The sequence below is a fragment of the Pinus tabuliformis genome, chromosome 5_2 (assembly GCF_031772625.1).
Source record: "Pinus tabuliformis cultivar Carrire ecotype Pingquan chromosome 5_2, CPIR1, whole genome shotgun sequence".
In the NCBI taxonomy this organism is placed as follows: domain Eukaryota; kingdom Viridiplantae; phylum Streptophyta; class Pinopsida; order Pinales; family Pinaceae; genus Pinus; species Pinus tabuliformis.
The window spans coordinates 1,141,003,631-1,141,031,436 of record NC_142306.1 but is presented as its reverse complement, the minus strand read 5'-3'; the positions used below and the strand labels follow the sequence as shown (position 1 = coordinate 1,141,031,436).

Below are 27,806 nucleotides of genomic sequence, written 5' to 3'. Positions count from 1 at the left end.
GGGCTGTTCATTAGGTGGAGATCTGACGGTAGAAGTTATGTTTAATTTAGGGTTTTTTGCCCTAGAAGGCAACCCCTCACTATATATGAGGGAATTGTATTGCGTCTATGTAGATCTGTATTCTGAGTGAGAAAGAGAGAGGAGATTGAGAGCGAAGAGGGTGTTACAGCGGATCTGCTATAGGTTGTATCTCTTCAGTTTGCTAGATAATATAAAAAGAAGGACTGGTTGTTTCTCCGTGGATGTAGCCCAAACTGGGTGAACCACGTATATCTGTGTCTCTCTTGTTTTATGCGTTTTCTGTGTTTATATTTCTGCAATATTTTATGTGTTCCATTGCTCCGTAATATATAATTTTCTAACAACTTGAACAACTGAAACAAAAACGACTATGCTAACCATCAAAAGCAACCTATTCTAACAAAGCAAAATGAATCTATGCACAGAAATTAACTCATGAATGGAAGCAAGAAAACATATAAATACATAAAGAAGGTGCTGGGCAACTTGGGTTAGGCCCTAACCCAAGAGCTTCAGCCCTCTGAAAGAGATCAGTGCTAGCTCAAAAACTGTTTCATCTTCATTTATCAAAAAATAGCAGTTACATCACATAAACTGTTCTAAAAAAGAACTCGAAAATAAGCTGACCAATGTGCTGCACAAAAGTGCGAAAATCTACTAAGAACTGGCTAACCTATTGAGGCTCGAAGCCTTCTTATTTATACAAATGGGGACTTCCAACCATAGTTGCAAGAAGCGTCCCCCCCAGTTCCAAGGCCCAAAGTGCGTCCCGTGCGGATGCGTCCAGGAAGCGTCCTTGGAAGCGTGCTTCCAAAATTCGGAAGCGTGCTTCTGCCTGTTTTGGACGCTTCCGCTTGTTTTGGATGCTTCCAGGACGCTTCCGTCTGTTTGGGATGTTTGTTTTGAATATAAATGCAAAAAAATATAATATATATATATATATAGTAGACGCTTTTCTTCCTAGATTTTTGGAAAATGACGCTCCCCGCTTCGTCCCCGCTTCGTGCAACATTGCTTCCAACAGTCCTCCTAAAATCAAGGAACTCGACTTCCTAGAACTGAAGATAAACAACAATCCTACTTGACTTGCTCGGCTGCCCCTTGGAATCATCAATGTGGGCCTTTGTGCTCCGAGTTGCTGATGGAGGATTCGAGGAAAGGGGTCATTAATGAAGGAGACACCACCTCCACAAGTCCTCTTCCCTGTTTTCCTCGAGTTTGGCTGCCATTTGCTCATAAATTCCTTGTCTTTGTCCAAAATTGTCCAAAAAATCTGCATAAAACACTCATTAGACTACATGGCAAAGTGACTAACCCAATTCACTCTATTAGCATCAACATATTCAAAAACATGCATTAAACTAATGAGAATGGTGGATTAAGTCGAAATAAGAGGCAGAATGAGCCCATATAATTACCCATTTTTGGGGCTCATCAAGGGGCAGTGAGTACGAGGAAGAGAGGCAGAGACAATACTGAGAGACTGGCGTAGAAGCAGAGAGAGCATGAGCAATAGCCAATCCAGGCTACACAGAGCCCAACAGAGACAATGCAGAGGCCAGAGGGACTGCGTCATCCATTCAGAGGTTGTTGGAGTGACGCAGAGTGTCCCAGAGGTTGTGCAGTGCCTCAGAGGGCTGATGTAAGGGGTCCTGGGGTTGACACAGGTCAGCAGAAGGCTGACGCAGAGGTCAGAAGGGCCAACACTAAGCTTCAGTTGTGCTGGAGAGGGTTTCGTGGGATAGGTTTTCTGAATACCTGTTTTCGGATATAGAGGTATTGTTGCCATGTATTTTTCTCTGTCAGGTGAGTCGGTTAGACACCCAGTTGTACTCAGGTAGACTGCATAATAATATAACCCTCTGAATAGCTGCACCAGTTTCCCGCATTGGGTTTTTCCGGGGACATCTGTCAAAAAATAACGGTGTCACTTGTGTGCTCGTTTTCTTTCAGTTGATGATCTGTAGATGTTGTGACTGTATTGTGTTTATTTCGATATTTAAATGTATTAAATAACTTGTTCGAATTTAAACAAGTAGAAGAAATAAACCCGTAGAATACAGATTAATTTTCGAACGGATAGACTTAGAAAATTCAACATGGTATCAGAGCATGGTTGCAGATCACAGGAAAATTGAAGGCATCAGCTTAGCAGAGCATTCACAGCAGATTCAGTTGTCCCGAGTGATAGAGCTAATCCTTGCAGAAAGCGACAGAGGAAGGAGTGATGCAGAGGGACTGCGTCATCGGTCTGGGCTAGAGAGAGGCAGCACAGAGGCTGAATAGGGCAGAAACAGGTTCACGCAGAGCCACACAGAGGCTAGGTGGGCTGACGCAGTTGGCCGAGGGAGTTGTTTTGCTGGTTTTGGGATTGCGCAGAGCCAAGAGGCTCAATCCTTTAGTTGCCGGGGCATAGGAGGCTGTGGGTATTTTGCAAAGCGAAGCTGGTGGGGTATTGTGGTTAGAACAATACCTAACAGGGCAAGACCAAGGTAGAGGGAGTTGTTGCCGAGGCAAATTTCTAGCCAAGGAATCCGGATCAGTGTTGCAGTTGCACAGATGATCGGAGAGGAGCAACTTGACAGTTGGCAGAAGGATTTCCAGGAGGGAAATCGAGACTCAGAGGGAGTCCAGAAGAGAACTTCCAGACGGGAGTAGAGAGACTCAGCAGGAGTCGAACCGAGAACTTCCAAACGGGAAGTAGAGAGACTCAACAGGAGTCAAACCGAGAACTTCCAGGTGGGAAGTAGAGAGACTCGGAGGAGTTGACAGAAGAGCAGTGAGATGGCCATGAATGGACTGAGAGATCAGGACAAGCTGGACGGAGCATCCAACTTTGTGGTCTGGAAGGCCAGGATCTTGTCCATTCTAGACAGACATCGTATCAAGGGCTTCGCCTTGAGAGTAATGGCTATCCCAGTTGACTCGGTAACTAATGAAAGGTACAAGGAGGTAATGGCTAAGGCAAAGTGCATCATCCTTGATGGGGTCAAGGATCATGTGGTATCACATATTGTCGAGAAGGAAACAACAAAGGAGATGTGGGACACTTTAAAGACATTGTACCAGCATAGTTCTGTGCAGAGGAAGATGCTCTTGGAAAATCAGCTAAGGTCATACCAAATGCAGAAGGGAGAGCAGAGATGTTTTCCTTGAAGGAGATTCGTGACTAGCTAACTTCCATAGGGGCCACGCCGGATCAGGAGTTGATGGTAAGGACCGCACTTAACACAGTCTTCGAGGATTGGGAGACATTTGTCCAGAGCATACTGGGTAGGACGAGTCTTCCAGATTGGGAAGAACTGTGGGCGGCTCTTCATCAAGAAGAGATTAGACGGCTGACCAAGGCGGGGAGTAGCAGAAAAGGGGTCAGGATCAAGAAGGAAGAGGAAGAGGATGTGGCTCTAGCATCTGCGAGAAAGCAGGAGAAGAGGAAGAAGAAGGACTTCTCCAAGGTCAAGTGCTTCCATTGTGGGGAACTGGGTCACTATGCGAACCAGTGTCCGAGGAAGAAGAGTAAGGGAGAGGCTTCTGACTCGAAGGTAGCGCCAGCGAGGGTGGAGAAAGAAGTCGAGGAGGATGATGATTGTGCCATGAGTGATCATATGCCACTTGAGAAGAAGTGGGGAGACATCGAGTTGTAGTCAGGAGGACTATAGGCGATGAGGGGCAGGATCCTTGAGGTACCCAACCTCTTGGATTATACCTTACTACGGGAGCCTCGAAGAGGAGTAGCAAGACTGGCGGATGTAGGTAGAGATGGATGCGGATGAAGTGGCATAAGAGTGCTACAGTGCAGGAGTCCCCAGGCAGTGCGAGGCTAGCAAGCTACAACAGTGCGAGAGGCACGGGAGTGTTGCACCAGTGTAGGATGGCACAGAGAGGTGTGTAACGGTGCAAGATGTAGGGAGTTGTTGCAACAGTGCAGAGATCAGTAGAGGGAGAACTTGTTAGCGGCAGAGGGAGCTTCAACATCGAGAGTGTTTCTAGCCTGACAGGGATGTCAAAAGTTGGGTGGATCAGTTACTTACTTCTCAGTAACTGAGTTGCAGTGCAGTAGTAGTATGCAATAGCACGATGCAGCATGATGAGAGGGGGATGCAATGTTGGGAGGATTGACCAGCAACAGCACGAATGCAGAGGGAGTTGCTGTACAGATGCAGCAGTGGCAATGATAGGGCCATGGGCAGCAGTACAGGATGCAACAGTGCAGAGGATATTGGGCGGGGAGGCCTAGCATCAGCACAGGTACCAGTGCCAGATAATCAGAGTAATGCTCAGTGAGGAGTATTACTAGAGCACAATCCTCGCTAAGAGGGAGTGTTGATTTGGGGTAGCATCGGATGTGATCTAGCCATGAAAATTGGTGGAGAAACTAAAGCACATGAGATCTCCAAGACCTAGAAATGGTTTGGACAGACTGTACCCGGTTTGGGAGATATTAAAATAATTAATATTTTTAATGGAGTTCCTAAGTCTAAACTTAGGAAAAATAAAATATTAATGGGTATTAATATAACATTGGGTTAAAAGGTTCCAACAGTTGTGGATCAAGCCTAATCTAATCTTAGCTGTTGATTAGAGATTTAATCTCGGTCGTTGACAAACCAACAGGAAAAGTATAAGAGGAGGCTTGAGGGTCACTTGGAGAACACACTAGTGTGACCAGTCATTCTTTTTGTTAGAGCGGGCTTGCTAAGCGAAGTTGAATAAGTGATCAGCAGTGAGGGGCAGTGAGTACGATGCAGAGAGGCAGGGACAATACTGAGAGACCCACGTAGAAACAGAGAGAGCGAGAGCAACAACCAGTCCAAGCTACACAAAGCCCAACAGAGACAGCGCAGAGGCTAAAGGGACAGCATCATCCATGCAGAGGCTGTTGGAGTGACGCAAAGGGTCCCAGACGCTGTGCAATGTCTCAGAAGGCTGACGCAAAGGGTCCTGGGGTTGACGCAGGTCAGCAGAAGGTTGACGCAAAGCCCAGAAGGGCCAGCGCTGAGCTTAAGTTGTGCCGGAGAGGGTTTCGTGGGACAGGTTTTCTGGATACTTGTTTCCAGATATAGAGGTATCGCTGCCGTGTATTTTTCTCTATCGGGTGAGTTGGTTAGGCAGCCAGTTGTTCTCAGATAGACTGCATAATAATATAACCCTCTGAATCGCTGCACCGGTTTTCCCGCATTAGGTTTTTTCGGGGACATTTGTCCAAAAATAACGGTGTCACTTGTGTGCTTGTTTTCTTTCATTTGATGATCTGTAGATGTTGTGACTGTATTGTGTTTATCTCGGTATTTAAATGTGTTAAATAACTTGTTCGAATTTAAACAAGTAGAAGAAATAAACCAGCAGAATACAAATTAATTTTTTAACGGATAGACTTAGAAAATTCAACACAAGATGAGTGTGCTTTAAATGATAGCCTTCATTTCATGCCATAAAAAATACTCAATATCCACTAATTGATCTGATAGGGAAAGATCAGCACATTTTTGTGATAGGGAAAGATGAGGAGCTTGATCCCATTGCTTTGCACCAACTCAGTAATGAAATGATGATGCACTAAGATATGTTTTACTTATGCATGGCATATTGGATTCTTTGTCAACTTACAGTTTGATTGCTGCAATGAAATGGTGCTTGTTCATTCTGCAACTGCAACAACTGGAACATATATGAGTAGAAATAGAACAGTTGGCAGTGTAAACAATGAAAGAAACGAGAAAAGATATAGGGGCAAATGCAAATAAAATGATGAAGCTGCGTTTTGGCATGGCATGACTTGAACCTGCAACATCTTACTGGAACATCTTCTTTCTCATTGTATTTCTTGTCATGATCCTTCTTTACATGCTTTGCAAGAATTTTATCATGAATCTACGTCGGATCCTCTTATTAGTGCATGCACTAGTTTAAGTTTCTTTGTTTGTTATATGACAAATAAAATTGCAACTTGTTTCGATCAAATACACAGAAAAAGGAAGATACTTTTATTTGAGATATTGCTACATTCATGTTACGTCTCTAACATCAGAGTGGAAGTCGATGACCTTTGATTCAATCATCAATCTTCTAAACTAGTGAATAGTCATACAAATTTGTGATTTTAGCTGAAATACAAATAAAATAGAAAATCTTACCATCAGCATACCCGTCAATTATTGGTGACAATAGATGCATGAACATTCCAACAGATAGGAGCAATTCATTAATATCTCCAGAAAAATCTATAGCCCCTAGCCTTTTTACAACATCTCATAAAAATGTCCAATCTATCTGTTGCTACTGTGCAACTAATCCCTCAATTGGATCAACTGTTTCAAATTCTTTAGTCCTCGTGAAGCTTCAAATTTTCAGAAAATGGTATCATTTTCTATATCTAACTATTTTCTGATGAGAAGAGCTAAATGAAATGGTAAAGCACAATGAATCTTTTTAATTCCGTCGCAAATTTTTCTCTGCAGTCTTTCTAATATATATTTGTGCGTGGGTGGTTTTTAAGAGAGTATGCATGCAATCGTGCCAGCTATAGTTTCATTTTGGACAATAATCTAATTCCCTTTTAAATTTTTCTTTGCAGTCTTTCTAGTATTTATCTGAGAATGGGTGGTTGTTCAGAGAGAGTATGTATGCAATGATGGTGAGGCATAGAGAAGGGTTGGCCAACCCTTTTTCAATGTAGTTTTTGCATAATGGGGATCTGAGAGAAGGGTCAGTTGACCCTTTCTCTAACATAGTATTCTCATGGAGGGGGAGCACGGAGAAGTGTTGGTAGACCCTTTCTTGATTATGGTTATAATTTAATGATCATATGTAAACATTATATGACATCTCAAATTTTAATGAACGGTACATCTTAAATTTGATAAAAATAGAGACATGGTGTTTTCAAAAAACACTGACAACATTCCCTCCATATCCTCTAGACTCAAATGAGCATACCTGTTTTTTTGGGCATCTGAACTAAGGGTAATAGAGGAGGGAGGAAGGCTAGTAGTTCCTTATAGACCACTATAGGGTATTATTCTGATAAGAGTATGACAGTTTAATACACTATCTTTATATTTAGTAGTCTAGGAGAAATGTGCAATGACAGTTTAATTATACAACTAAACTGTCATTGGATATTTCTGTAACTGCCTTCGACATGGTAGACTGGGTTCCTGAAAGCCTTTAAAGACTTTGGCTAGCCCCCAAGTCAAAGTTGTGGGATTTTGGGGAGTTGGTTGCCAGTTGCCTGTAACAGATAGGACATCTTCACAGACGCGTTATGGACATTCATTTTATATCCAACTGTTATCATAGTCTGATTTATGAACTATTAAAAATCATTCAACATTCTATGTAAATAGAAACTGATTGCTGTTTGTGGAGTTGACTTCCCAAATGGTTTATTTTTTTTCAAATACTTGCTATTCTAAATTTTGTTATGTGCGGCACCTTTTGCATATGATGGGTGGAATCCCTTATGCATTGCTCTATAACTGTACCTCTATTTCATAAACTGATATCCTTTATTTGCTGATATGTTACGCGATCTTAAATTCCCATAATACATGCTTTGCATTTTAAAGTATGGTTTACAATCCTGCACGAAAACGTCTTGTTTTTTCTTGTTTTCAGGAAGCCTAATTGACATTCCATTTTGTATCTTTCTTTCCTAAACAGGTATGGGTGAAACCTCCTGAAGTTCTTGCACGAGATCGACTACTTGGTTCTTATTCAGTAAGTTTTGTACTCAATTTGAAAATTTCATAATCTTAAGACATTCTGTACGATGCAGCATGCAATTCATTTGAGACATAATCACTCATGGTTTGCCTCTGCACTTATGCAGGTGAAGCCAATTCTGAATAGGGTAAAAATTACCCTAATATCATTAGCTATGTCCTTGTTTGTATCTATTCTCATATTCATTACTCTTAAAAGCCCTAATATAGGTTCCTCCTCCCTTCCCGTGGAAGTAGACGAGCCATTTGGACAAAGATCATATGATGATGGATCAGCAAGATTGTTTGAACCGGAAGCATTCAACAGCAAGGGCAAAGAATCCCAACTCGATGATTACTGCCATTGAGAATTTGGAGTTGCATATTTGTCCTTTTATAGTTCACACTTGTATATTATATGTACACAACTTTGAATTGACTAAGTATTAATTATTCTTTCTGCTGTTGCCATTGAACTATATCTGTGTTTGCTGAACTTCTAAATATACAAGACAATATTGAACATCCCTTTTATGGATCTTGTGCAATATTATGGCATATAAAAACAATTATCAATGTGAGTTGTTTGCACTGTGGCATATAGTGTTGCCATCTGGTCTTATATACTACTGATAAAAATGTAATTTATGGGAACTGTTGACCCCACTTGCAACACGAAAAGCCAATGAGCTGCATGGTGCTCAGTTTGGCTACCTTTAAGACTCGAATTCGGTAAAAGCAGCAAATTCTGAATCTACGAAGCAAATGAGGGAACTAATTTGTTGAGGTAGCAGTAATTTGTCTCATCTAAACTTTCAACCATACAAACATGATTTAGATAGCTCACCCTCTTCATAGTAGTTTAATTTTCTCATTTTTTAGGTCAAATATCTATGGGTTTAAGGTACTTCAGATTTTCGGCACTATTATCCAAGGTTATTGTTTGAAATTATTTACTATAGAGCTAAAAGTGGCGTCATGCAAACTTTAAGCACAATGAGGATTATCAAGTGTATGTAGCCAATGCATGTGATCTTTCAAAGGGACAATTTTTTTGATAGTATTTATACTAGGTATTCCTCTCATATGCTTCGCAAACCATAAATGAAAGGAAATCATGAGAAATGTTCAAAACTGGATATTTCCTTTGCTTGAAGAAATGTTTATAGATTTTTTTTAAATCAAAGTGTTTTAGTTATGGGATGAATACCAAGTCAAATTTATATTACAATAGAGTTTATTCTTCTTTTTCTAATCAAGGTTAAGTATATTTTGTTACTTTATTATATTATGTTTTTGAAATAAGCTAGACATCTTGTTATGATATAAAATAACATATATAGATATAAGAACATAAGACTTAAGGGTATAATGTAAATCAAAAGTAGTTATAAAATGTACCATCAGTGTTCCATGGGGATGCATCACCTAGAGTGGGGTGTTGTGCCTTAATCCACACATGGGATTATTGTGGATAAAATATCGAACTCCACTTGGTGTGACCTTGGGGACAAGTCTTGATATCACTCAATTTCAACTCCTCTGTTTAGGTTAACTCTTAGCAAAACCAAGGGGGTGGACCCTATGAAAAATACTAAAGCTTAATTAATCTAGATGAGTTAAGTCCTAGGAGTTAAAGATATTAGATCAAGATATAGCCACAATATTAAATGCAACCAATAAATTCAACACATAAATTTCATAAGCATGAAAACACTGGCCATCCAAGATATTGCTAGATAAAACAAATAGACCAATGCCAATATATATGATACTTGCAAAGCAAAATAATCCAAGTGAGATGAAGTAAAGCATGTAAAACTTGGAAAGTAAATCCTCAATACCTATGATGTGAATGCATTAAAATAAATAAGTGTACTTGAAATAAATCACAATTGCTCCAAAACTAAATAGACTTTTTGGATTAAGGAAGCAAATGAATTGTAAATCCAAGCAATATATAGTGAAGTGCTCTTGGTTTGTTTTAGATTAAGTTAGTTGGTTAGTTGTAAGATCTAAAGCAAGTTTCAAATGAACTTCTTCCCTAAATCTTATTTTGCCAAGGCCTCGGTCTTGGAATAAGGAGTCAATAGGGGAGGAAGGATCCCTAAGTTGCTACTTCAACCAACAAAAGTTGGAGGTGAGTTAATTATTGCAAGAATGGACAACTAACTATTGAGAGATTGCTTGCAAAACAAAGTAGTGTTTGAAAAGTAAAGCAACGCAACCAAATTAGATGTCCAATGAGAGAGATGCAATTAAGAGATGAGCAAGTGAGTTGCATAAATGATCTGATTAAGAATATTAGTTTGTTGTGCTAAGATCCTCCTCAGATTAGAAACAAAATGCTATTCATGTGCTTAAGGATTCATGAGTTTTGCAAGTGAAAAATGAGGTTTTATGTTAATTTTATGAGCAATTTTAACATAAATAAGAGACCGAACATCAACATAAAAATGTACAAAACATCACCAAAAAAACATCACAACAGGAACATGATGAAGGAGTTCACCCCTCTTGGGCTACATCTCCTTGGTCCAACTTCCAATGGCTTCGACTTCTCTATTATACTCAAATGTGTAAAAAAATGTGTTTACAACGCTCAAATGCTTCTGAAACCTACTCCAATAAGTCCTGAATGTCCAAAAATGGCTACCTAGCCTCTTTTTGCACTTAATTTGGTCGAAAACTGGAGAAGTTATGACCTCTTCTAGTTTCCCCACTATTCGCTCCAAATATGTCGAAATTTGGGCAGTTGAAAAGTCCGCCAAGGCCTAAAAAGTGCGGAGAAACTGGTCATATGGGGCCATATGCCTCGGGGCTAAGGCCTTAGGCCCGCCCATGCGGGCTTGGCCCTTTTATCCTCGGCACGCGGTCACATTGGTCTAAGTGACCTGGGGTTGGTCCTTGATTCAAATCCCCGATGTTGAAACTGCTAGTGGTTAGCCCGACAGTCACGTGTCAATCTTTACGTGTTGCGGTTAGGCTGGCGGTTAGCTGGCCTAATCACTTACCTCTTAACTCCGGCGGTTAGTAAACTTTCGGCGCGCATTCACATGATTCAAACTTGGCAGTTAATGTTCATTCCACTGTTACATTTTATATGCTCATTTGCGTGTTCACATGAAACGGTTTTGGGACCGCCAGGCGAAGGCCTTGTGGTTAGCCCCACCCGTGGTCCCAATGAACTATAACATTAACTCATTCACCATATGTTTAAGACCCATGGTGTAGGCGGTGTGGTAAGACGTTGTGTTGTGCATTGGAAGGTTCTGGTTTCAAATCCCGTGGCCTCCGCTCGATCGTTGAACCAACTTTTAGTGGCCTCCTGGGTTGCCACATGGCGGCCTCTAGCTGGGCCATGTGTCAGCCCGTGGTTGGCCACTATTCCAACCAATAAAAACCATAAATTTCCGACCAATCGGAGTGTGCCACTTGGCACGATCTAACTCGCCATCAATAAACCATAAATTTTCGACCAATCGGAGTGTGCCACTTGGCACGATCTAACTCGCCATCAATAAACCCAGTCAACACCACGTCACCATGCCATGTTAGTGCCACCTTGTTGATTCGGGGTAGCATCGGATGTGCTCTAGCCATGAAAATTGGTGGAGAGGCTAAAACACATGAGATTTCCAAGCCCTAGAAATGGTTTGGGGAAGTTTCACCTGGTTAGAGAGATTAAAATAATTAATATTTTTAATGGGGTTCCTAAGTCTAAACTTAGGAAAATTAAAATATTAACGGGTATTAATATAAAATTGTGTGAGAAGATTCTAAATGACATTGATCAAGCCAAATCTAATCTTAGCCATTGATTAGAAATTTAATCTTGGCCGTTGAAGACTCAACATGAAAAATATAAGAGGAGGCTTGAGGGTCAGTTGGAGATACACCAAGATTGATCAGCTAGTTCGATTTTCTAGAGTGGGGTTTGCTAAGAGAAATTGAACAAGTGATTTGAGTTGCAGCGAGGGCCAGTGAGGGAATAACAGAGAGGTAGAGATAGTGGAAGAGGATCAACGCAGTGATTGAGGAGGCTATGCAGAGCCAACAGGAGCCACGGAGAATGCCAGAGAGACTGCGTGGAGGCTAACAGGGCCTGCGTGGGTGATGTAAAGGGCCAGAGAGCTGACGCAGAGGGTCTGAGGGCTGACGAAGGGGGTTTCAGAGCTACATAGAGGCTAGCAGGGCTGACGCAGAGCCTTGGAGAAGTGTTGGAAGGATTTTCGTGGGGCAGACTTGCGAATATCTTCTTCCGAAGAGAGGTATTACTGCCAAATAGAAATCTTTGTTGGGTGAACCAGTTTGGCACCCTAGTTGTACTCAAGAAAGCTGCTTAATAATAAAACCCTCATAACTGCTGCACCAGTTTTCCCAAGTTGGGTTTTTTCGGGGACGATTGTCCAAAAACAATGGTGTCCCTTGTGTGTTTGTCTATTATTTTAGTTGATGATCTGTTTATGAGTTGAGATTGCATTTGTGTCTATTTTCAATATTTATATGGTTAAATAACTTGTTGAGTAATAAACAAGTAAGTGAAATAAACCAGATAATGCAAGAAGAATTTCTAATGTGTTAGACTTAGAAATTTCAACATGGTATCAGAGGGTTGCAGATCACAGGAGGATTGAAGGCACCAACGCAGTCAGAAGTATTTGTAGCAGTAGCAGCTGTCTTGAGAGACAGAGTTCGTCTTAAGTAGAAAGCAGCAGAGGAGGAGTGACGCAAAGGGCCCGCATCATCATTTCGAGCCAGTGAGAGGGCCAGCGCAGGCGAAGAGAGAGGTAGAAGAGGCTCACAAAGAGCCATGTCATCCTACTTAGTCAGGTAGGCTTGACGGAGTTGGCCAGAAGAGCGATTCAGTCTTGCTGGGATTGTGCAGAGCTAAGAGGCTCAGTTTCTTTAGCTGAAGGGGCCTAGGGAGCTGTGGGCAGATTGTGGATTGGGAAGTTGGTGGGGTGGTGTTGTTGTCGAAGAAGAACAATACCTAATGGGACAGAACCAAGGTAGAGGGAGCCGTTGCCTTGAGGAATTTCTAGCCAAGAAATCCAGATCCAAATTGCAGTTGCAAAGAGGATCAGAGAGGAGCGGATCAACAGTTGGCGGGAAGATTTCTAGCAGGGAAATCAAGACTCAGAGGGAGTCTAGGAGAGAACTTCTAGGAGGGAAGTCGAGACTTAGAGGGAGTCCAGTAGAAGAGCGGAGATGGCAATGAACAGACTGAGGGATTAGGACAGGTTGGATGGGGCCTCAAATTTGTCATCTGGAAGGCCAACATCATGTCTGTTCTGGATAGACATCACATCAAGGGCTTCACCTTGAGAATCGTAGTTATCCTGACCCAGTTGATAATGAAAGGTATGAGGATACAAGGGCGAAGGAAAAGTGCATAATCCTTGATGGGGTCAAGGATCATGTGATACCGCATATTACCGAGAAGAACACGACAAAGGAAATGTGGGATACCTTGACGACATTGTATCAGGGCACCTCCGTGCAGAGGAAGATGTTGTTGGAGAATCAACTGTAGACGTATCAGATGCAGAAGGGGGAGAAGATTGATCTATACCTCAGCAGGTTGCAAGAGATTTGGGACCAACTTACTTCCATAGAGGCCACACCGGATCATGAATTCATGGTGAGGACTACCCTGAATGCAGTCTCCGAGGATTGGGAGTGTCCAAAGCATTTTGGGCAGAGTTGATCTTCTAGGATTGGAAGAAATGTGGGAAGCTCTTCCCCAAGAAGAGATATGTTGGAATATAATCCTAACATCTACATTTATTTTTTAGCCTAAGTATCCTTGACTTAGCCACATGCACTAAAAATCATGTTCACACTTGGTTTTTGGTAAATTAGCTTGGTGGACCAACTTTCCCTTGTTTTTTGCCTTTAAAGGCTTAATATTACGGAAATATTGGTCCAACCACTTTCCTAAACCATTTAGACATCTAAGTGCATGTTCACACCTAACCACACCTCATCCACTTGAGTTATTTGAGGATTGGCACCCCACATGAAGATTCCCCCTTAAATCAAGGGATTTGGTCCCCCGGACCATTTTAGCATGTTTTAAAGTTTACTTCCTTGGGAAATGCGGCCATCCTCATGATTTCCTCGTGGTTATTGTTGCTATTTTAGGCCTCCCTTTAGTTTTTCTTAGCCTTTTCTAGTTTTTTACTATTTTTTCGTAGTTTTCTAGATTTGGCAATTTCTATATAACCACTTCCCTTTGGGATTAGAGATTTTGTTGCTCATGTATTACTATCGTTCATTAGTTTAATACATTGATTTTATGGAGCAAATTCCTTCTCTCCTCTCTTGAATATCAACAAATTACTTGTGTTTAATTTAATTAGAATTCTAGATCTGTCAAAGTTTCTGCAGGAATTCTAGATGGTATCAGAGCTAGTTCGAATCTAGTGGATTGTACACGGTTTTATTTGCAGGTATAGATCATCAGGAGGCGCAGCAAGCAGCAATGGATCATCTCTCTCTGCCCACAAAATTCGTTCTAAATCCTTTCAATTACTTCGAATGGAATACAAAGATTACTCTGCTCCTCCGAAGCAAAGGGATTTACAGGGTAACAATGGGAACGAAGACTGAACCGACTTCTGCAGTGGAGAAGATCAAGTATTTCAATTAATTAGATGATGAAATTGGGCTGATATGCCTATCAATTTCTTGAGAACTCCTTTTTCATGTCAGCAGAGCCACTACTCCTGATGCGGTCTAGACCACATTGGAAGGACTATTCGGCAAGCAGGATGAAATGAGAGTGTATCAACTGGAGAATGAACTCATATCCCTCAATACAACTCATTTCAGCAACCTGCAAGAATACTTCACCAAGTTTAAATCCCTCCTCATTGAACTTGATGCATGTGGAGTCAAGAAAGAGGAAGATCAACTCATCCTTTTGATTCTCTCGAAATTAAGCCCTGAATATTCCGTATTTGTATCATCCTTTCAAGCATCTAAATTGACTCAGGAAAAATGGAAAATGCCTCCAATTAATGACTTCATTGCAGCATTGACTCAAGAGCAAGCTAAGTTAGTCCAAATGGGTGCCTTCAAGCGTTCAAAGAACCAAGCACTTGCAGCTACTGATGCTCCAAAGAGCAGTGGAAGAGACAAGCAAAAAGGGAAGGGTAAATTTAATGAATCGAAGGAGAGACCCGTACAATCTTCAAAGAGCTCTTCTTTGCCTAAGGGTAAGAAGAAGAAGGAAAGAACACTTTGCAGCTATTGTTCCAAAGGTTTTCATCCTGAAGAAAATTGCATGAGGAAAACAATCGATGAGATGGCTAAGCAATTGCAACAACACAATCTCACCGTGCCCAAGAATGCAAAGAAGAAGGATGATAATAGAACGAGAGATGGGAGAGGGAGAGCACGAGATGGTCATGCTTTAATGGCTGTCACATTCACTCCATCAGTTTGGATCCTTGATTCGGGTGCATCGAACCATATGGCTGCATCAAAAGATGAATTTTCCTCCATCGAAGAAAGCATCAGATCCCCAATTTACTTGGGAGATGCCACACCCGCAAAGGTTTACAGAGAAGGAATTGTAGACCTTGAAGGGCATTGCTTCAAAAATGTGCTTCATGTTCCCTCACTGTCTGCAAATCTTCTCTCGATATCTCAGATCACTCATTCCGGCTCTCGAAGGAAGGTGGAGTTCACTCCGGACTCCGCAGTGATTACCGACATTTCCACGGGCTCACAGCTTACACATGGAATTGTAGATCACGATTCTCGTTTGTATTTCTTCTCCCATTTTGTTCCTAAATCTATTAGCATTGTATTTCTGTCACAATCCAATAATATCAACAAGTTATGGCATGAAAGATTTGGCCATCTAAACTATAAGTACTTGTTGGAGTCACGATTGCCGTTACACCAAAACTCGCAGGTGTTAGTAAATAGACACCTCGCTAGTGTTAAGCACATGCCACGAAACACATGGGAGCGTTGGATCAACACCACCATTAATAAGGAGCACAACAATCTCCCCCCTCAACGCGAGCCAGGTGTGTTTCGAACTCGAGACCATTGGCTCTGATACCACTTGTTGGAGACAAGATTGCCGTTACACCAAAACCCGCAGGTGTTAGTAAACAGATACCTTGCTAGTGTTAAGCACATGCCACGAAATACACCGGAGCATTGGATCAACACCGCCATTAACGGGGAGCACAACAGTACTTGCATCAACTCAGCAAGGAAAACATGGTAGAAGGATTGCCCGCTGTTAAATTCGCAAGCGGTGTATGTCAAGGATGCATTCTTGGCAAGCATCCAGAGCAAAAGTTTGACAAAGGGAAGGCACAGAGAGATTCTTCACCTCTTGGGCTGATTCACAGTGACATCACAGGCCCATTCCCGCAGCCTTAAATCAGTAAGGCTCGATATGTACTCACCTTCATAGATGATTCCTCTCGCTTTACTTAGGTATTTTTATTGAAATTAAAATCGGAAGTATTTGAATGCCTTATAGGATTTAAAGCACTTGCTGAGAATGAGTCTGGGTGTAAGATTAAGATACTCCGTACTGATAATGGGGGGGAGTATGTCAACAAAGATGTGCAACAACTTTGTATTGATGCAGGTATATAGCTACAACACACAGTGCCATATACACCACAGCAGAATGGTGTCGTGGAGAGGAAAAACCGGTCATTAAAAGAGATGGCCAATTGTATGCTATAGTCCAAATCATTAGCTCCTAAGCTATGGGCTGAAGCTATTAATTGTGCAGCATACATTCAGAACCGCATTCCTCACAAAGCACTCAAAGGCACCACTCCATTTGAATGTTGGACCGGTAAGAAACCAAAAGTGTCGCACTTTCGCATTTTTGGTTCATGAGCATGGGCTTACATTCCGACAGATAAGAGGAAGGCTTTGGAGCCTCAAAGTGTTGAATGTATCTTTGTTGGATATCCTGATAGTGTCAAAGGATATATATTGTTGGAATCTCACACTGAAAAGTTCCTTGTAGCTCTAAGTGTGAAGTTTGAAGAAGAATCTCTGCATGATTTTTCAGTAGACCCTGCTGAGGAACCGCTTGTTGCCACTGATGAGGAGGAGTCCGAAACTTCTTCGAGCACTTCAGAGCAGCCATCAGAGAAGCCTCTTGGATCTGATTCAAAGGATGAGGAGCAGGTCATGGCTGCTCCAACTCAGTTGCCAACTTGGGCAGAGAAAACCCTGCAAGATGCGGTGGAACTAGTCGGTGATCTTGCGGATGCGAGAAGGACTAGATCATAGTTTTTGGGGCTCCTCAAGCCCTGGCTACCACCAACCATTTCTTCCCATACATTGCTTCCCATACATTGCTATATGAAACTTGGTTCAGATCCATAGTCACACTCTGAGGCTGCTAGAAACCCGCTTTGGGAGGCTGCCATGGATGAAGAGTACTCTGCTCTCATGGAAAACAATACATAGGACTTGGTTCCACTTCCGAAAGGAAGAAAGCTTGTTTAGTGCCGATGGATCTATCAAACAAAGATTGCTGTAGATGGTGAGATCAACAAGTAAAAAGCTCGACTTGTTGCAAAAGGATACTCACAGGTACATGGCATAGACTACACAGAGACATTTGCACCTGTTGCAAAAATGGACTCCATTCGACTAGTTTTAGCCATCGCTGCTTCTCGCAGATGGGAAGCTCATCACATGGATGTGAAGAGTGCATTTCTTCATGGAGAGCTCAAGGAGGAGATATATATGGAGCAGCCATAGGGATACATTCAGAACTCTTCCCTCGTTTGTAGATTAACGAAATCTTTGTATGGCCTAAACTAGGCTCCTAGAGCCTGGTATGCAAAGATGGATTCTTTCCTGCTTTCCATTGGATTCATTCGATGAAAATATGATCCGAATGTTTATTTTCTGAAACATGATGATTCCCTTTTTCTGATAGTACTTTATGTAGATGATTTACTGATGACAGGGAACCTTACCTCAGCTATTGATTCGGCAAAATCAACATTGCACGATCAATTTTCCATGACAGATTTGGGACTGTTGCACTACTTTCTTGGTCTTGAAGTTTCTCAGTTTACTTCAGGGATCAAGATGACACAGTCTAAGTATGCATCAGATCTACTTGTCTACTTTCAGATGACAGAATGCAAGCTAGCATCATCTCCCTTTCTTTTGGGGATCAGATTTGAGAATGCGGGTACTACACCTTTGGTGCACTGTACACTGTATCGACAGTTGGTTGGGAGTTTGTTGTATCTTACTCACACCCGACCTGATATATCTTTTGCAGTAGGAGTTTGTTCCAGATATATGCAAGAGCCCCATGAGCTTCACTGGAAAGCTACAAAGAGAATCCTTAGATATGTGAAAGGTACTTCCAGTTTTGGTATCTTTTATGCTGCAGATTGCCCACTTTCACTGATTGGGTAAACAGATTCTGATTGGGCTAGCGATGGTACAGACCGCAAGTCCACCTCTGGTTATGTTTTCAGCTTTGGTTCAGGGCCTTTTTGATGGTCTAGCAAGAAGCAATCCACCATTACTTTATCTATAGCCGAGGCAGAGTATAGAGGTGCAGTGAATTCAGCTACATAGGCTGTTTGGTTGCAGGGGCTTCTCTCTGAGTTTGGTATTCAGTATCCACTTCCAACTGTCATATTTTGTGACAATCAAGGGTCCATTCAGATATTGATTGATCCAGTTTAGAGGCATAGGACAAAGCACATCGAGATTCACATGCATTACCTCTGCGAGCTGATCCATGATCGAGTCATATCATTGCAGTACTGCCCCACTGAGCAATAGGTTGCAGACATCTTCGCCAAGTATTTCATTGAAAAGAAATTTTTGGAACTGAGAGCTATGCTTGGAGTGGTGGAGACAGCTGAGTAGGCCCTTTTGGCCACTTAGCCCTTTTTTCCTCTTTTTTTTTTTGGGGGGGGGGGGGGGGGGGGTTGGGGGGTTCCCACGAGGTTTTCCCTCTTTCTTCATTTTATGAGGATCTTTTATTTATTGTACCTGAGTACCTAACATGGCATCTTGGCCAGGACTTAGTTTAGATAAGTGAGTTAGGATGAAGGGGGGGTGTTGGAATATAATCCTAACATCTACATTTATTTTTTAGCCTAAGTATCCTTGACTTAGCCACATGCACTAAAAATCATGTTCACACTTGGTTTTTGGTAAACTAGCTCGGTGGACCAACTTTCCCTTGTTTTTTGCCTTTAAAGGCTTAATATTATGGAAATATTGGTCCAACCACTTTCCTAAACCATTTAGACATCTAAGTGCATGTTCACACCTAACCACACCTCATCCACTTGAGTTATTTGAGGATTGACGCCCCACATGAAGATTCCCCCTTAAATTAAGGGATTTGGTCCCCCGGACCATTTTAGCATTGTTCTAAAGTTTCCTTCCTTGGGACATGCACCCCTCATCATGATTTATTCATGGCTGATAGTTGGCATAGGTTGTCTTGAGTCATTGTTGCTATTTTAGGCCTCCCTTTAGCTTTTCTTAGCCTTTTCTAGTTTTTTACTAGTTTTTTCCTAGTTTTCTAGATTCGGCAATTTCTATATAACCACCTCCCTTTGGGATTAGAGTTTTGGTTGCTCATGTATTACTATCGTTCATTAATTTAATAAATTGATTTTATGGAGCAAATTCTTTCTCTCCTCTCTTGAATATCAGCAAATTACTTGTGTTTAATTTAACTAGAATTCTAGATCTATCAGAGTTTTTGCAGGAATTCTACAAGATCAGACGGTTGACCAAAGCGGGAAGTAACAACAAATGAGGTCGAATCAAGAAAGAGGAGGAGGAGGATGCGGTTTTTGCATCTGTGGGTCAATAGGGGAAGAGGAAGAAGAAGGACATCTCCAAGGTGAAGTGCTTCCATTGTGGGGAGTTGGGTCATTATGCAACCAAGTGTCCCAAGTAGAAGAATAAGGGAGAGGCTTCTGACTCCAAGGCAACTTCGGCTAAGGAAAATAAAGAAGTCGAGACGGATGACGACTGTGCCATGAGTTCTCATGCACCTCTAGAGAAGTGGTGGGGAGACATCGAGTTGTAGCCAGAAGGACTACAAAAGATAAGGGGCAGGATCCTTGAGGTACCTAAACTCTTGGATCATATCCGGCTACAGGAGCCCTGAGTGACAGTAGCAGGATGACGAATGTCGATAGAAGCAAGATGCGGATGGAGCGACAAGGCAATGCTAGAGTGCAGAGGTATGTAGTAGCATAGTGGGGGTTGCAGTAGTGCAAGAGGAACAAAGGTGTTTGCAGCAGTGCCTCCAACAGTGCGAGAGGCACAAAGGAGGTTGCAGCAGTGCGAGAGGCACAAAGGTGTCTGCAACAACGCAGAGGCAACATTGAAAGCACCTGATAGCAATAGAGGTAGCTTCAGCATCAGGAGGCTTCTAGGTTGACAAGGATGTTAGTACTTAAGTAGATCAGTTACTTACTTCTTAGTAACTAAGTTGCAGTGCAACAATTAGCAGTGGAAATGCTATGGGAAGCATGATGCAACATGTTGAGAGAGATCTGCAGTGTAGATGTAGTGTTGGGAGGAAGGACCAGCAACAACACGAATGTAGAAGGAGATGAAGTACAGATGTAGTAGTGGCAGTGGCAGAGCCATGGGCAATAGTGCAGTGGATGTTGGGCAGCAGGCCAAGCATCAACACAGGTATCGGTGCTAGAGGATTAGTGTGATGTTTAGAGTTGGAGCATTACTAGAGAACATTCCTCGCTAAGAGGGAGTTTTTATTTGGGGTAGCATTGGATGTGCTCTAGCCATGAAAATTGGTGGAGAGGCTAAAGCACATGAGATCTCCAAGACCCAGAAATGGTTTGGGAAATTCCACCTAGTTAGAGAGATATTAAAATAATTAATATTTTTAATGGAGTTCCTAAGTTTAAACTTAAGAAAATTAAAATATTAATGGGTATTAATATAAAACTGGGTGAGAAGGTTCTAAATGACATGGATAAAGCCAAATCTAATCTTATTCGTTGATCAGGGACTTAATCTCAGCCGTTGGGGACTCAACAAGAAAAGTATAAGAGAAGGCTTGAGGGTCAGTTGCAGATACAACAAGATTGATCAGTTAGTTCAATTTTCTAGAGCGGGGTTTGCTAAGAGAAATTGAACAAGTGGTCTGAGTTGCAGTGAGGGGCAGTGAGTGCATAGCAGTGAGGCATAGATAGTACTAGAGGGCCAGCACAGTGATTGACGAGGCTATGCAGAGCCAGTAGGAACCACGCAGAAGACCAGAGAGATTGCACAAAGGCTAGCAGGGCCTGCGTGGGTGACGCAGAGGGCTAGAGAGCTGACACAGAGGGTCTGTAGGCTGACCAGGGGGTTACAGAGCTACGCAGAGGCTAGCAGGGCTGACGTAGAGCCTTGGAGAAGTGCTGGAAGGATTTTTGTGAGGCAAACTTGCTGAATATTTGCTTCCGAAAAGAGGTATTACTGCTAGATAGAAATCTGTGTTGGGTGAACCAGTTTGGCACCCTAGTTGTAGTCAAGAAAGATGCTTAATAATAAAACCCTCAGAACTGCTGCATCGGTTTTCCCAAGTTGGGTTTTTCCTGGGACGATTGTCTAAAAACAACGGTGTCCTTTGTGTGTTTGTCTATTATTTCAATTGATGATCTATATATGAATTGAGACTGCATTTGTGTTTATTTTTAGTATTTATATGGTTAAATAACTTGTTGAGTAATAAACAAGTAGGTGAAATAAACCAGATAATGTAGGAAGAATTTCTAACGTGTTATACTTAGAAATTTCAACACACCTAGGTAGTTCAGCCAGTGCCACGTTAGTAGTACAGACTGTTGACTTGGTTTTTTTTTTTTTAATTTGCATGTTTGAGAAAGTGAAAATAACTTGTTTCTAGAGTCATATGGAGTCCGTTTTGTGCGAAATGAGTTGTGCCGGATTTAGGACGAAGAGCACTACGTGATCGTTCAGGTTGCACACCAATCTGACAACTTTCATTTTTGAACACCTGATCACTCCTCCCCACTGGAAGCCTTTTGGACCCCAAAAGATCACTTTTAGTTGTCCATCAGGTGAGGGTACAGTTCCCTCACCTTTCCAATCTCTATGCATTTGGATTTTGAAGGATTTGTTCCTTTGAACCCCACTCGAAGATAGTTGACACTTCCTCTTTTCGATGTCCTTATTCTTCTGTCAAGTATAGTGTCTTGCTGAAGCTCATTAAGGAATTCTAGAGAAAAGTCTTCAATAGATGGAATTTGAACATTATCTCCTTGATCTTCAATCAAAGGAGGCTCATACAACCTTAAATTCTCAACATTAACATCATAAATTTGCATATATGAAGGCAAATCCAACCTGAAGGCATTATTACTAATCTTTTCCAAAATTCTGAATGGACCATATATAATTGGTTTTAGATTTTTACCTTCTCCTTGGAGCCTCTCTTTTCTAATGTGAAGCCAAACTTCATCACCGACTTGGAACTTGTGATCTACATGATGCTTGTTGTGCATTGCTTTGTACTTGCCTTGGCTCTTTTCAGGTTGTTCTTGAACTCTTTGGTGTACCAATTTAATTTGTTCAATGAACTTTATTGCTTTGTCTATGTCACTATGACCATCAATAACAACATCCTTTCCAAAAATGAAATCCAAAGGAGATTTAGGCAAGTATCCCAAACATGCCTCAAATGGCGATGTTTGAGTTCAAAAGTGCTTGGCCCGGTTGTAAGCATGCTAAATATATTGCAAATGTTCATCCCACAACTTAGGATGCTTGCTGCAATACCCACGAAGAAGATGTATTATTGTTCTGTTCACCACCTCTGTTTGATCATCTGTTTGCGAATGAAATATTGTACTCTTTTTCAATTTGGTGTCCATGAATCCCCACAAGCTTGAGCAAAAATTCCCAACAAAGTGAGAATCTCGATCACTAACAATGGATGTGGGTGTTGGGACAGGGTCCCCTAAGGGTCAATTTTGGGGCAAAAGCCCACGTTTGGAACAGAAAGCCCAAGTTTTTGTTATGTAAAGTCTCTGCAAGTTGTGGTCGCGGAGCACGTAAATAGTAAGTGTCATAAAGGGATCTTCCCTTCTTTTATGTCAGTTGTGTCGGATTTAGTAGATCTACCATGGTTCGCGGACCATGGGATTGTATAAAAAGGAAAGTCTTAGAGAGTCTAAGGCATAATAGTAATGAGAGAAGAATGAATGTAATGGGTCATGATAAGTGAAGAGCGAAGAGCCTTAGAGTAGAAGAGAGGCTCTGCGGCTGTGTGCGCAGAGGCCTAGAGTAGAGTCTGCAACTGAGTGTGCGGACCCCTGCAGTTGAGTGCGTAGGGTAGTCTTGAGTTTGTAAGAAAATCTGAAATATAAATAAAGAGATTATTCTAGAAATATCTGTGTCTTTGTCCATTTACTTCTGTTATGAATAAACGTGTTTATATTATGATGAATGATGGGTTTATGATTTAATGTTGTATTGATGCGCGATTCTGCATGGTTTACATTGTTATATGAACACAAGTGCTAATATCTGTTTACGTGAAGAATATCTTAATACATGTTAAGGATATCAGACACTTAAGCCGATCTGGGTAATAACAGACTTAGGAGTAATTACAAAGGCGCGTAAATGGTGGATTTACCTATTTAGGGTCCGTGAAAGATAGTCATAGACCTTCGTGAAGGTCTAGAGGCCAGTAAGAGGGAGTTATATCGATAAGCCTGAAGGGCTTATCGATCTGCATGAAGGTAGATAAAGGGTATAAAAACAACATCACAACCATCTCTGGGTGCAGAAACTTGGTTCCAGCATCCCCCCATACTGCTTCGGGTGAGACTTCAGTATGCTCTCTGCGGATTGATGTCGAAAGGGCCAGTAGTGTAGGGATCTGTTTGGAAAACTTAACTCTAAACCTGGGTTAGGATCCACTAAGCCAACAAATAGTTCCATTGCCAGGACCGAGATCTGCATAAAGAGATGTGTGACGTCACATCACTGGAATCCAACGAAGAAGGAAATTGAAGATTGGTTGGACAAAAGGTTCACGAATTCGAGGCGCAAGAAAACAAGAATCCGCAATTGACGAAAGAACAATGGTTGGACAGGTACCTGTACATAGAGATCCACAAAATTTTCTTCTGTTCCTTCCCGATTGAGCTATACGAGTGGATTGCTAAATTAGCGGACCGACAGGGAAGGTGGAGGCTTGACGGTCCAATAGTGTGGACCTTGAAGTTAGTGTGAAGATTGGAAGCCTCTGAAAATAAGATCGCGTGTGCTGTCGATTACTGGCTTGATCGTGTCACCAGAGGGTTTGTGACAGAATTCACGGTCGATACATTGGTCAGCTACGGTGAAGCAGAGCTGCGCTTCTTCAATGGATCACAAGGTAAGTATTTAAGGTCTTTGAATACTTGGATTAAAATGCTCTTGTGTGAAAAGTGGGTTATGAAATTACCTTGATGTTTGGAGCTACGCGAAGTGGAAATTTATTCAAGGATAGAAGGGGAACAAGACCTGAATATAGCCTACTAATTGAGCCTCCTCTGAGTGACGACGAAGAAGCAACACAGGCTTCTCCGTGGAGCGCTGTCCAGTTAATAGGGCAAGGGTTCCCGCGAATACCCCATCCGCCCACACCACCTCCATCTTCACCTTAGCCGCATACACCTTTGCGCACACCGCCACCACCTCCACCGCTGTTCAATATGGCAAACACAGTGAAGTTTCTGATTTTCAAGGGCTTGGGAAATGAGGACCTGGACCAGCTCTGGTTCGTTGCGAAGGCTGCGTGGCAAGCCTAAAACATTACAGATGATTAGATGAAGAAAGCAACAATGGTCACTGCTTTACAGGATCATGCGCTAACATGGTACATTAAGTACTGCAATGATAACCCAACGGCTGCGTTGGCAGATATTCAGATTGCGCTGAATAAGGAATTTAGTAGGCCCAAGTCTGAAGTGCAATCAATCGTAGGATTCAAGGAAATCATGATAAAGCCTGGTGAGACACCCTGGGAGCTGGATCAAAGATTGAAGTGCAAGATCTGTGAAGCTAACATGAATCTTACGGATGGGCAGCACCACGAATGGCTTGTGGCTTTGCTTTTGCCTCATCTAAGGGTTGCTTTATCACAGCAAAACATTGGGACCTGAGCGGAAGCCCTAGAGATTGCGATGAGATTGCACGAGACACCGATTCAAGATGCTTCTTTGGGAGTTTATCAGATTCACGTGGAGTTGCAGAATCTTTGTCTATAATTCCAAATTCTGAAGAAGGATAGAGCAGCTCGGCCAGAGGTGCGCGAAGAAGTTTGGTGTTTGAAATGTAAGAGTCAGGGGCATGATAAAGATCATTGCCCTGTCTTTGTGAATTATGTTGCAGGAGGAGGGCCGATGCTTCTAAGGCTGGAAGCTCAAGCAGGGTCCAGTACAGGGCCCACACTATAGTATGCTATCTGTCAGGTAGTTGGAAAACATGTGACAGACAATTGTCATTTGCTGCAGAAATTTGTATAGACACTGTAACAACTCTTCTGCAACTTCTGCAAATCAGTGGGTCACGATGAGCGTAATTGTCATAGTTATGAGCTGATGATGGACAAAATGCCCGCGTATCGGATGCAGACTGAAACTCGGCCTCTGGACCAAGGCGCTGGGGGAGCACGAGGAGGATATTAGGGGCGTGGATGAGGCCGAGGCGGAGGAGGACCTGCGAGAGGTCGGGGACAAGTTATTTGCTACAATTGTGGAGGGTCAGGACACTACGCACGAGAGTGTACGAACCCGGCATGCTTGTCTTGCCGATACTGTGCTTAGTTTGACCATAAGACAGAAGTCTTCCCTGTGTTAATAGCTAAAATGCGTGAAAAAGGGACGCAGCCGCAACAACCTTCCCAGAACCTACAGATGATGAGGGCTTCGCGAAGAGGATCCTAATGTGAATATAGTGCTGCCTAGTGGAATGACGACTGGCGAAGATAAGGGAAATCAGCTTGAAGAAAGTGAATGGGTTCGCAAAGCTCCAGAGAAGGAGGTTGGCTTTGATCTAGAGCGCGCAAAAGAAATCTTCATGGAAGTGAAGAAAAGCTTTGCTGAGGCTTCTACCTCAGGAAGTCAGGATAAGCAGTCTGAAGAAATGGACCCATCCATGCTTACTACCTTTCTGGAGGCTTGTATGACGCTGCTACGTGATAGCAAGGCTGTAAAAGGATTACAGGAGTTGATCAATAAATGCACTGGTAAAGAAAATACTTCGGAGGGACCATGCGTGGTCAGGAAAATTGGTATGCATAAGGCAAGAACAGGGTGTGAGATGAGGCTCACCACACAAATAGGCGAATATGAAATGGACCAAGTTATTCTGGATCTTGGGTCAGATGCGAATTTTTTTCCAAAAAAAACATGGGAGAGAATGGGGAGACCTGTGCTGTAGTGGTCTCCTATTCAATTGAGGATGACGAATCAACAAAATATTATCCCCATGGGAAGATTGCAGGTAGTGACTGTAGATATTGAGGGCACAAGCACATTGGCTGATTTCAAAGTGATAGAGATTGTCGATGACAACAATCCCTACCTCGTGCTCCTTGGGATGATTGGGCTATTGACATGAATGGGGTGATCAATTTGAAGAAGCGGACGAGTCATTTGAAAGAAAATGGCTCCACGTAGTAGCACCTTTGGACCCTGCAGAAGGACCACGCTATACTGAACGGGTCCGCGATTATGAAAGTAACGATGATTTGGACCAGATTTATAAGATAACGGCACGATATCAAGATTGGGTGAATTCGATGGCTGATGGATGTATTGCATGGGACCACGAAAGCTCCTGCACATTAGATTCACATGAGGAATTGGAACACTGGCGGAATCGATTGCACGAATTGTCTATGCTACGATGTAACATGATGACCAAATCGTTGCATTGTGTATCATTGGAGGTAAGAAGTTTGCCTTATTATGATGGTTTAACTGATGTTGATAAATTTTTGGATGCATTTGTAAGGGAAGTACCAGAGAAGCATCACTTCCAAGCCTTGGACTTGGTGCTATGCTCTACACCTACACGATGGCGGGGTATGCATAAGGACAACTTTGATGGATGGCGCGAATATAGAAGAATGATGAGGGTGCGGTTTGGTCGCCCAAAAGTATGATTGACAAAGAAATACGATGGGAGGAGTGATCCGTGCGATCACTTAGAAAAATGGACTGATGCTTATGGAGCAGAACCGCAACCGGAGTGGGTGCATCTGTTCTGTCACACTTTGGATGTAATACCGATGAATTGGTACTTGGAAACAGAACTCCACCATGGCACAGACGAATGGGATATTCTGAGGCAGGGGTTCTTAATGAAATTTAGCTTTGAGGATGGATTTGAGTGCATCAATGAAGCGTTGTCGGAGGTCAAAGCATCGATCTTCAGAATACCGCAGGACCCCCTAGACTTGATTCAACCAGATTGGACCACCCAGCTGCGCCATGCACTGGAGTGTTACAATGTGACTACTAAAGAAGAAGAGGAGGATCCAAGGAACATTAATATCCCAGAGACAGAAGGTCACTGTGAAGTTGAGGGGCTGCAGATAGAGAATCCAGATATCACTGCGCCGTTGAAAACTAGACAAGTGAACATTGGAACAGAGGCAGAGTCGAAGTTTGTGAAGATAGGTGACTACTGGGATGATGCTACGGTGGATAAGGTCGTTGAGTTGCTCCGAAAATACTAGGATTTGTTCCCTACAAAGTTTTTAGACTTGAAGGGGATAATAGGCGATTTAGGAGTGATGAAGATAACGTTGAAACCAGATGCGAAACCTGTGAAGCAGAGGCCATATCACCTTAATCCAAAATATAAAGAAAAAGTCCTCTTAGAGTTGGATAAAATGCTTGCAGTAGGGATTATTGAACCAGTGGAGGAGTCCGATTGGGTAAGTCCCATGGTAGTTCAGTAAAAGAAGTAGAAGGATGAGATAGGGATATGTGTAGATCTTAGGAAACTGAATGACGCTTGCGTTCATGATCCCTTTCCAACTTCTTTCAT

The 27,806-nt window shown here is 42.2% G+C and overlaps 1 protein-coding gene across 1 annotated transcript in view; it reads left to right on the top strand.

Moving 5' to 3' along the window:
- LOC149163210 (uncharacterized protein ycf36-like) overlaps nt 1–8,262 on the top strand; it is a 76,729-nt gene extending 68,467 nt beyond the window's left edge. The window contains exons 3-4 of the mRNA XM_089435974.1: nt 7,684–7,740; nt 7,853–8,262. Coding sequence (XP_089292100.1) covers nt 7,684–7,740; nt 7,853–8,092 — 297 coding nt within the window. The 3' untranslated portion in view covers nt 8,093–8,262. The remainder of the gene's footprint in view (nt 1–7,683; nt 7,741–7,852) is intronic.
- The last annotated feature ends 19,544 nt before the right edge of the window (nt 8,263–27,806 follow it).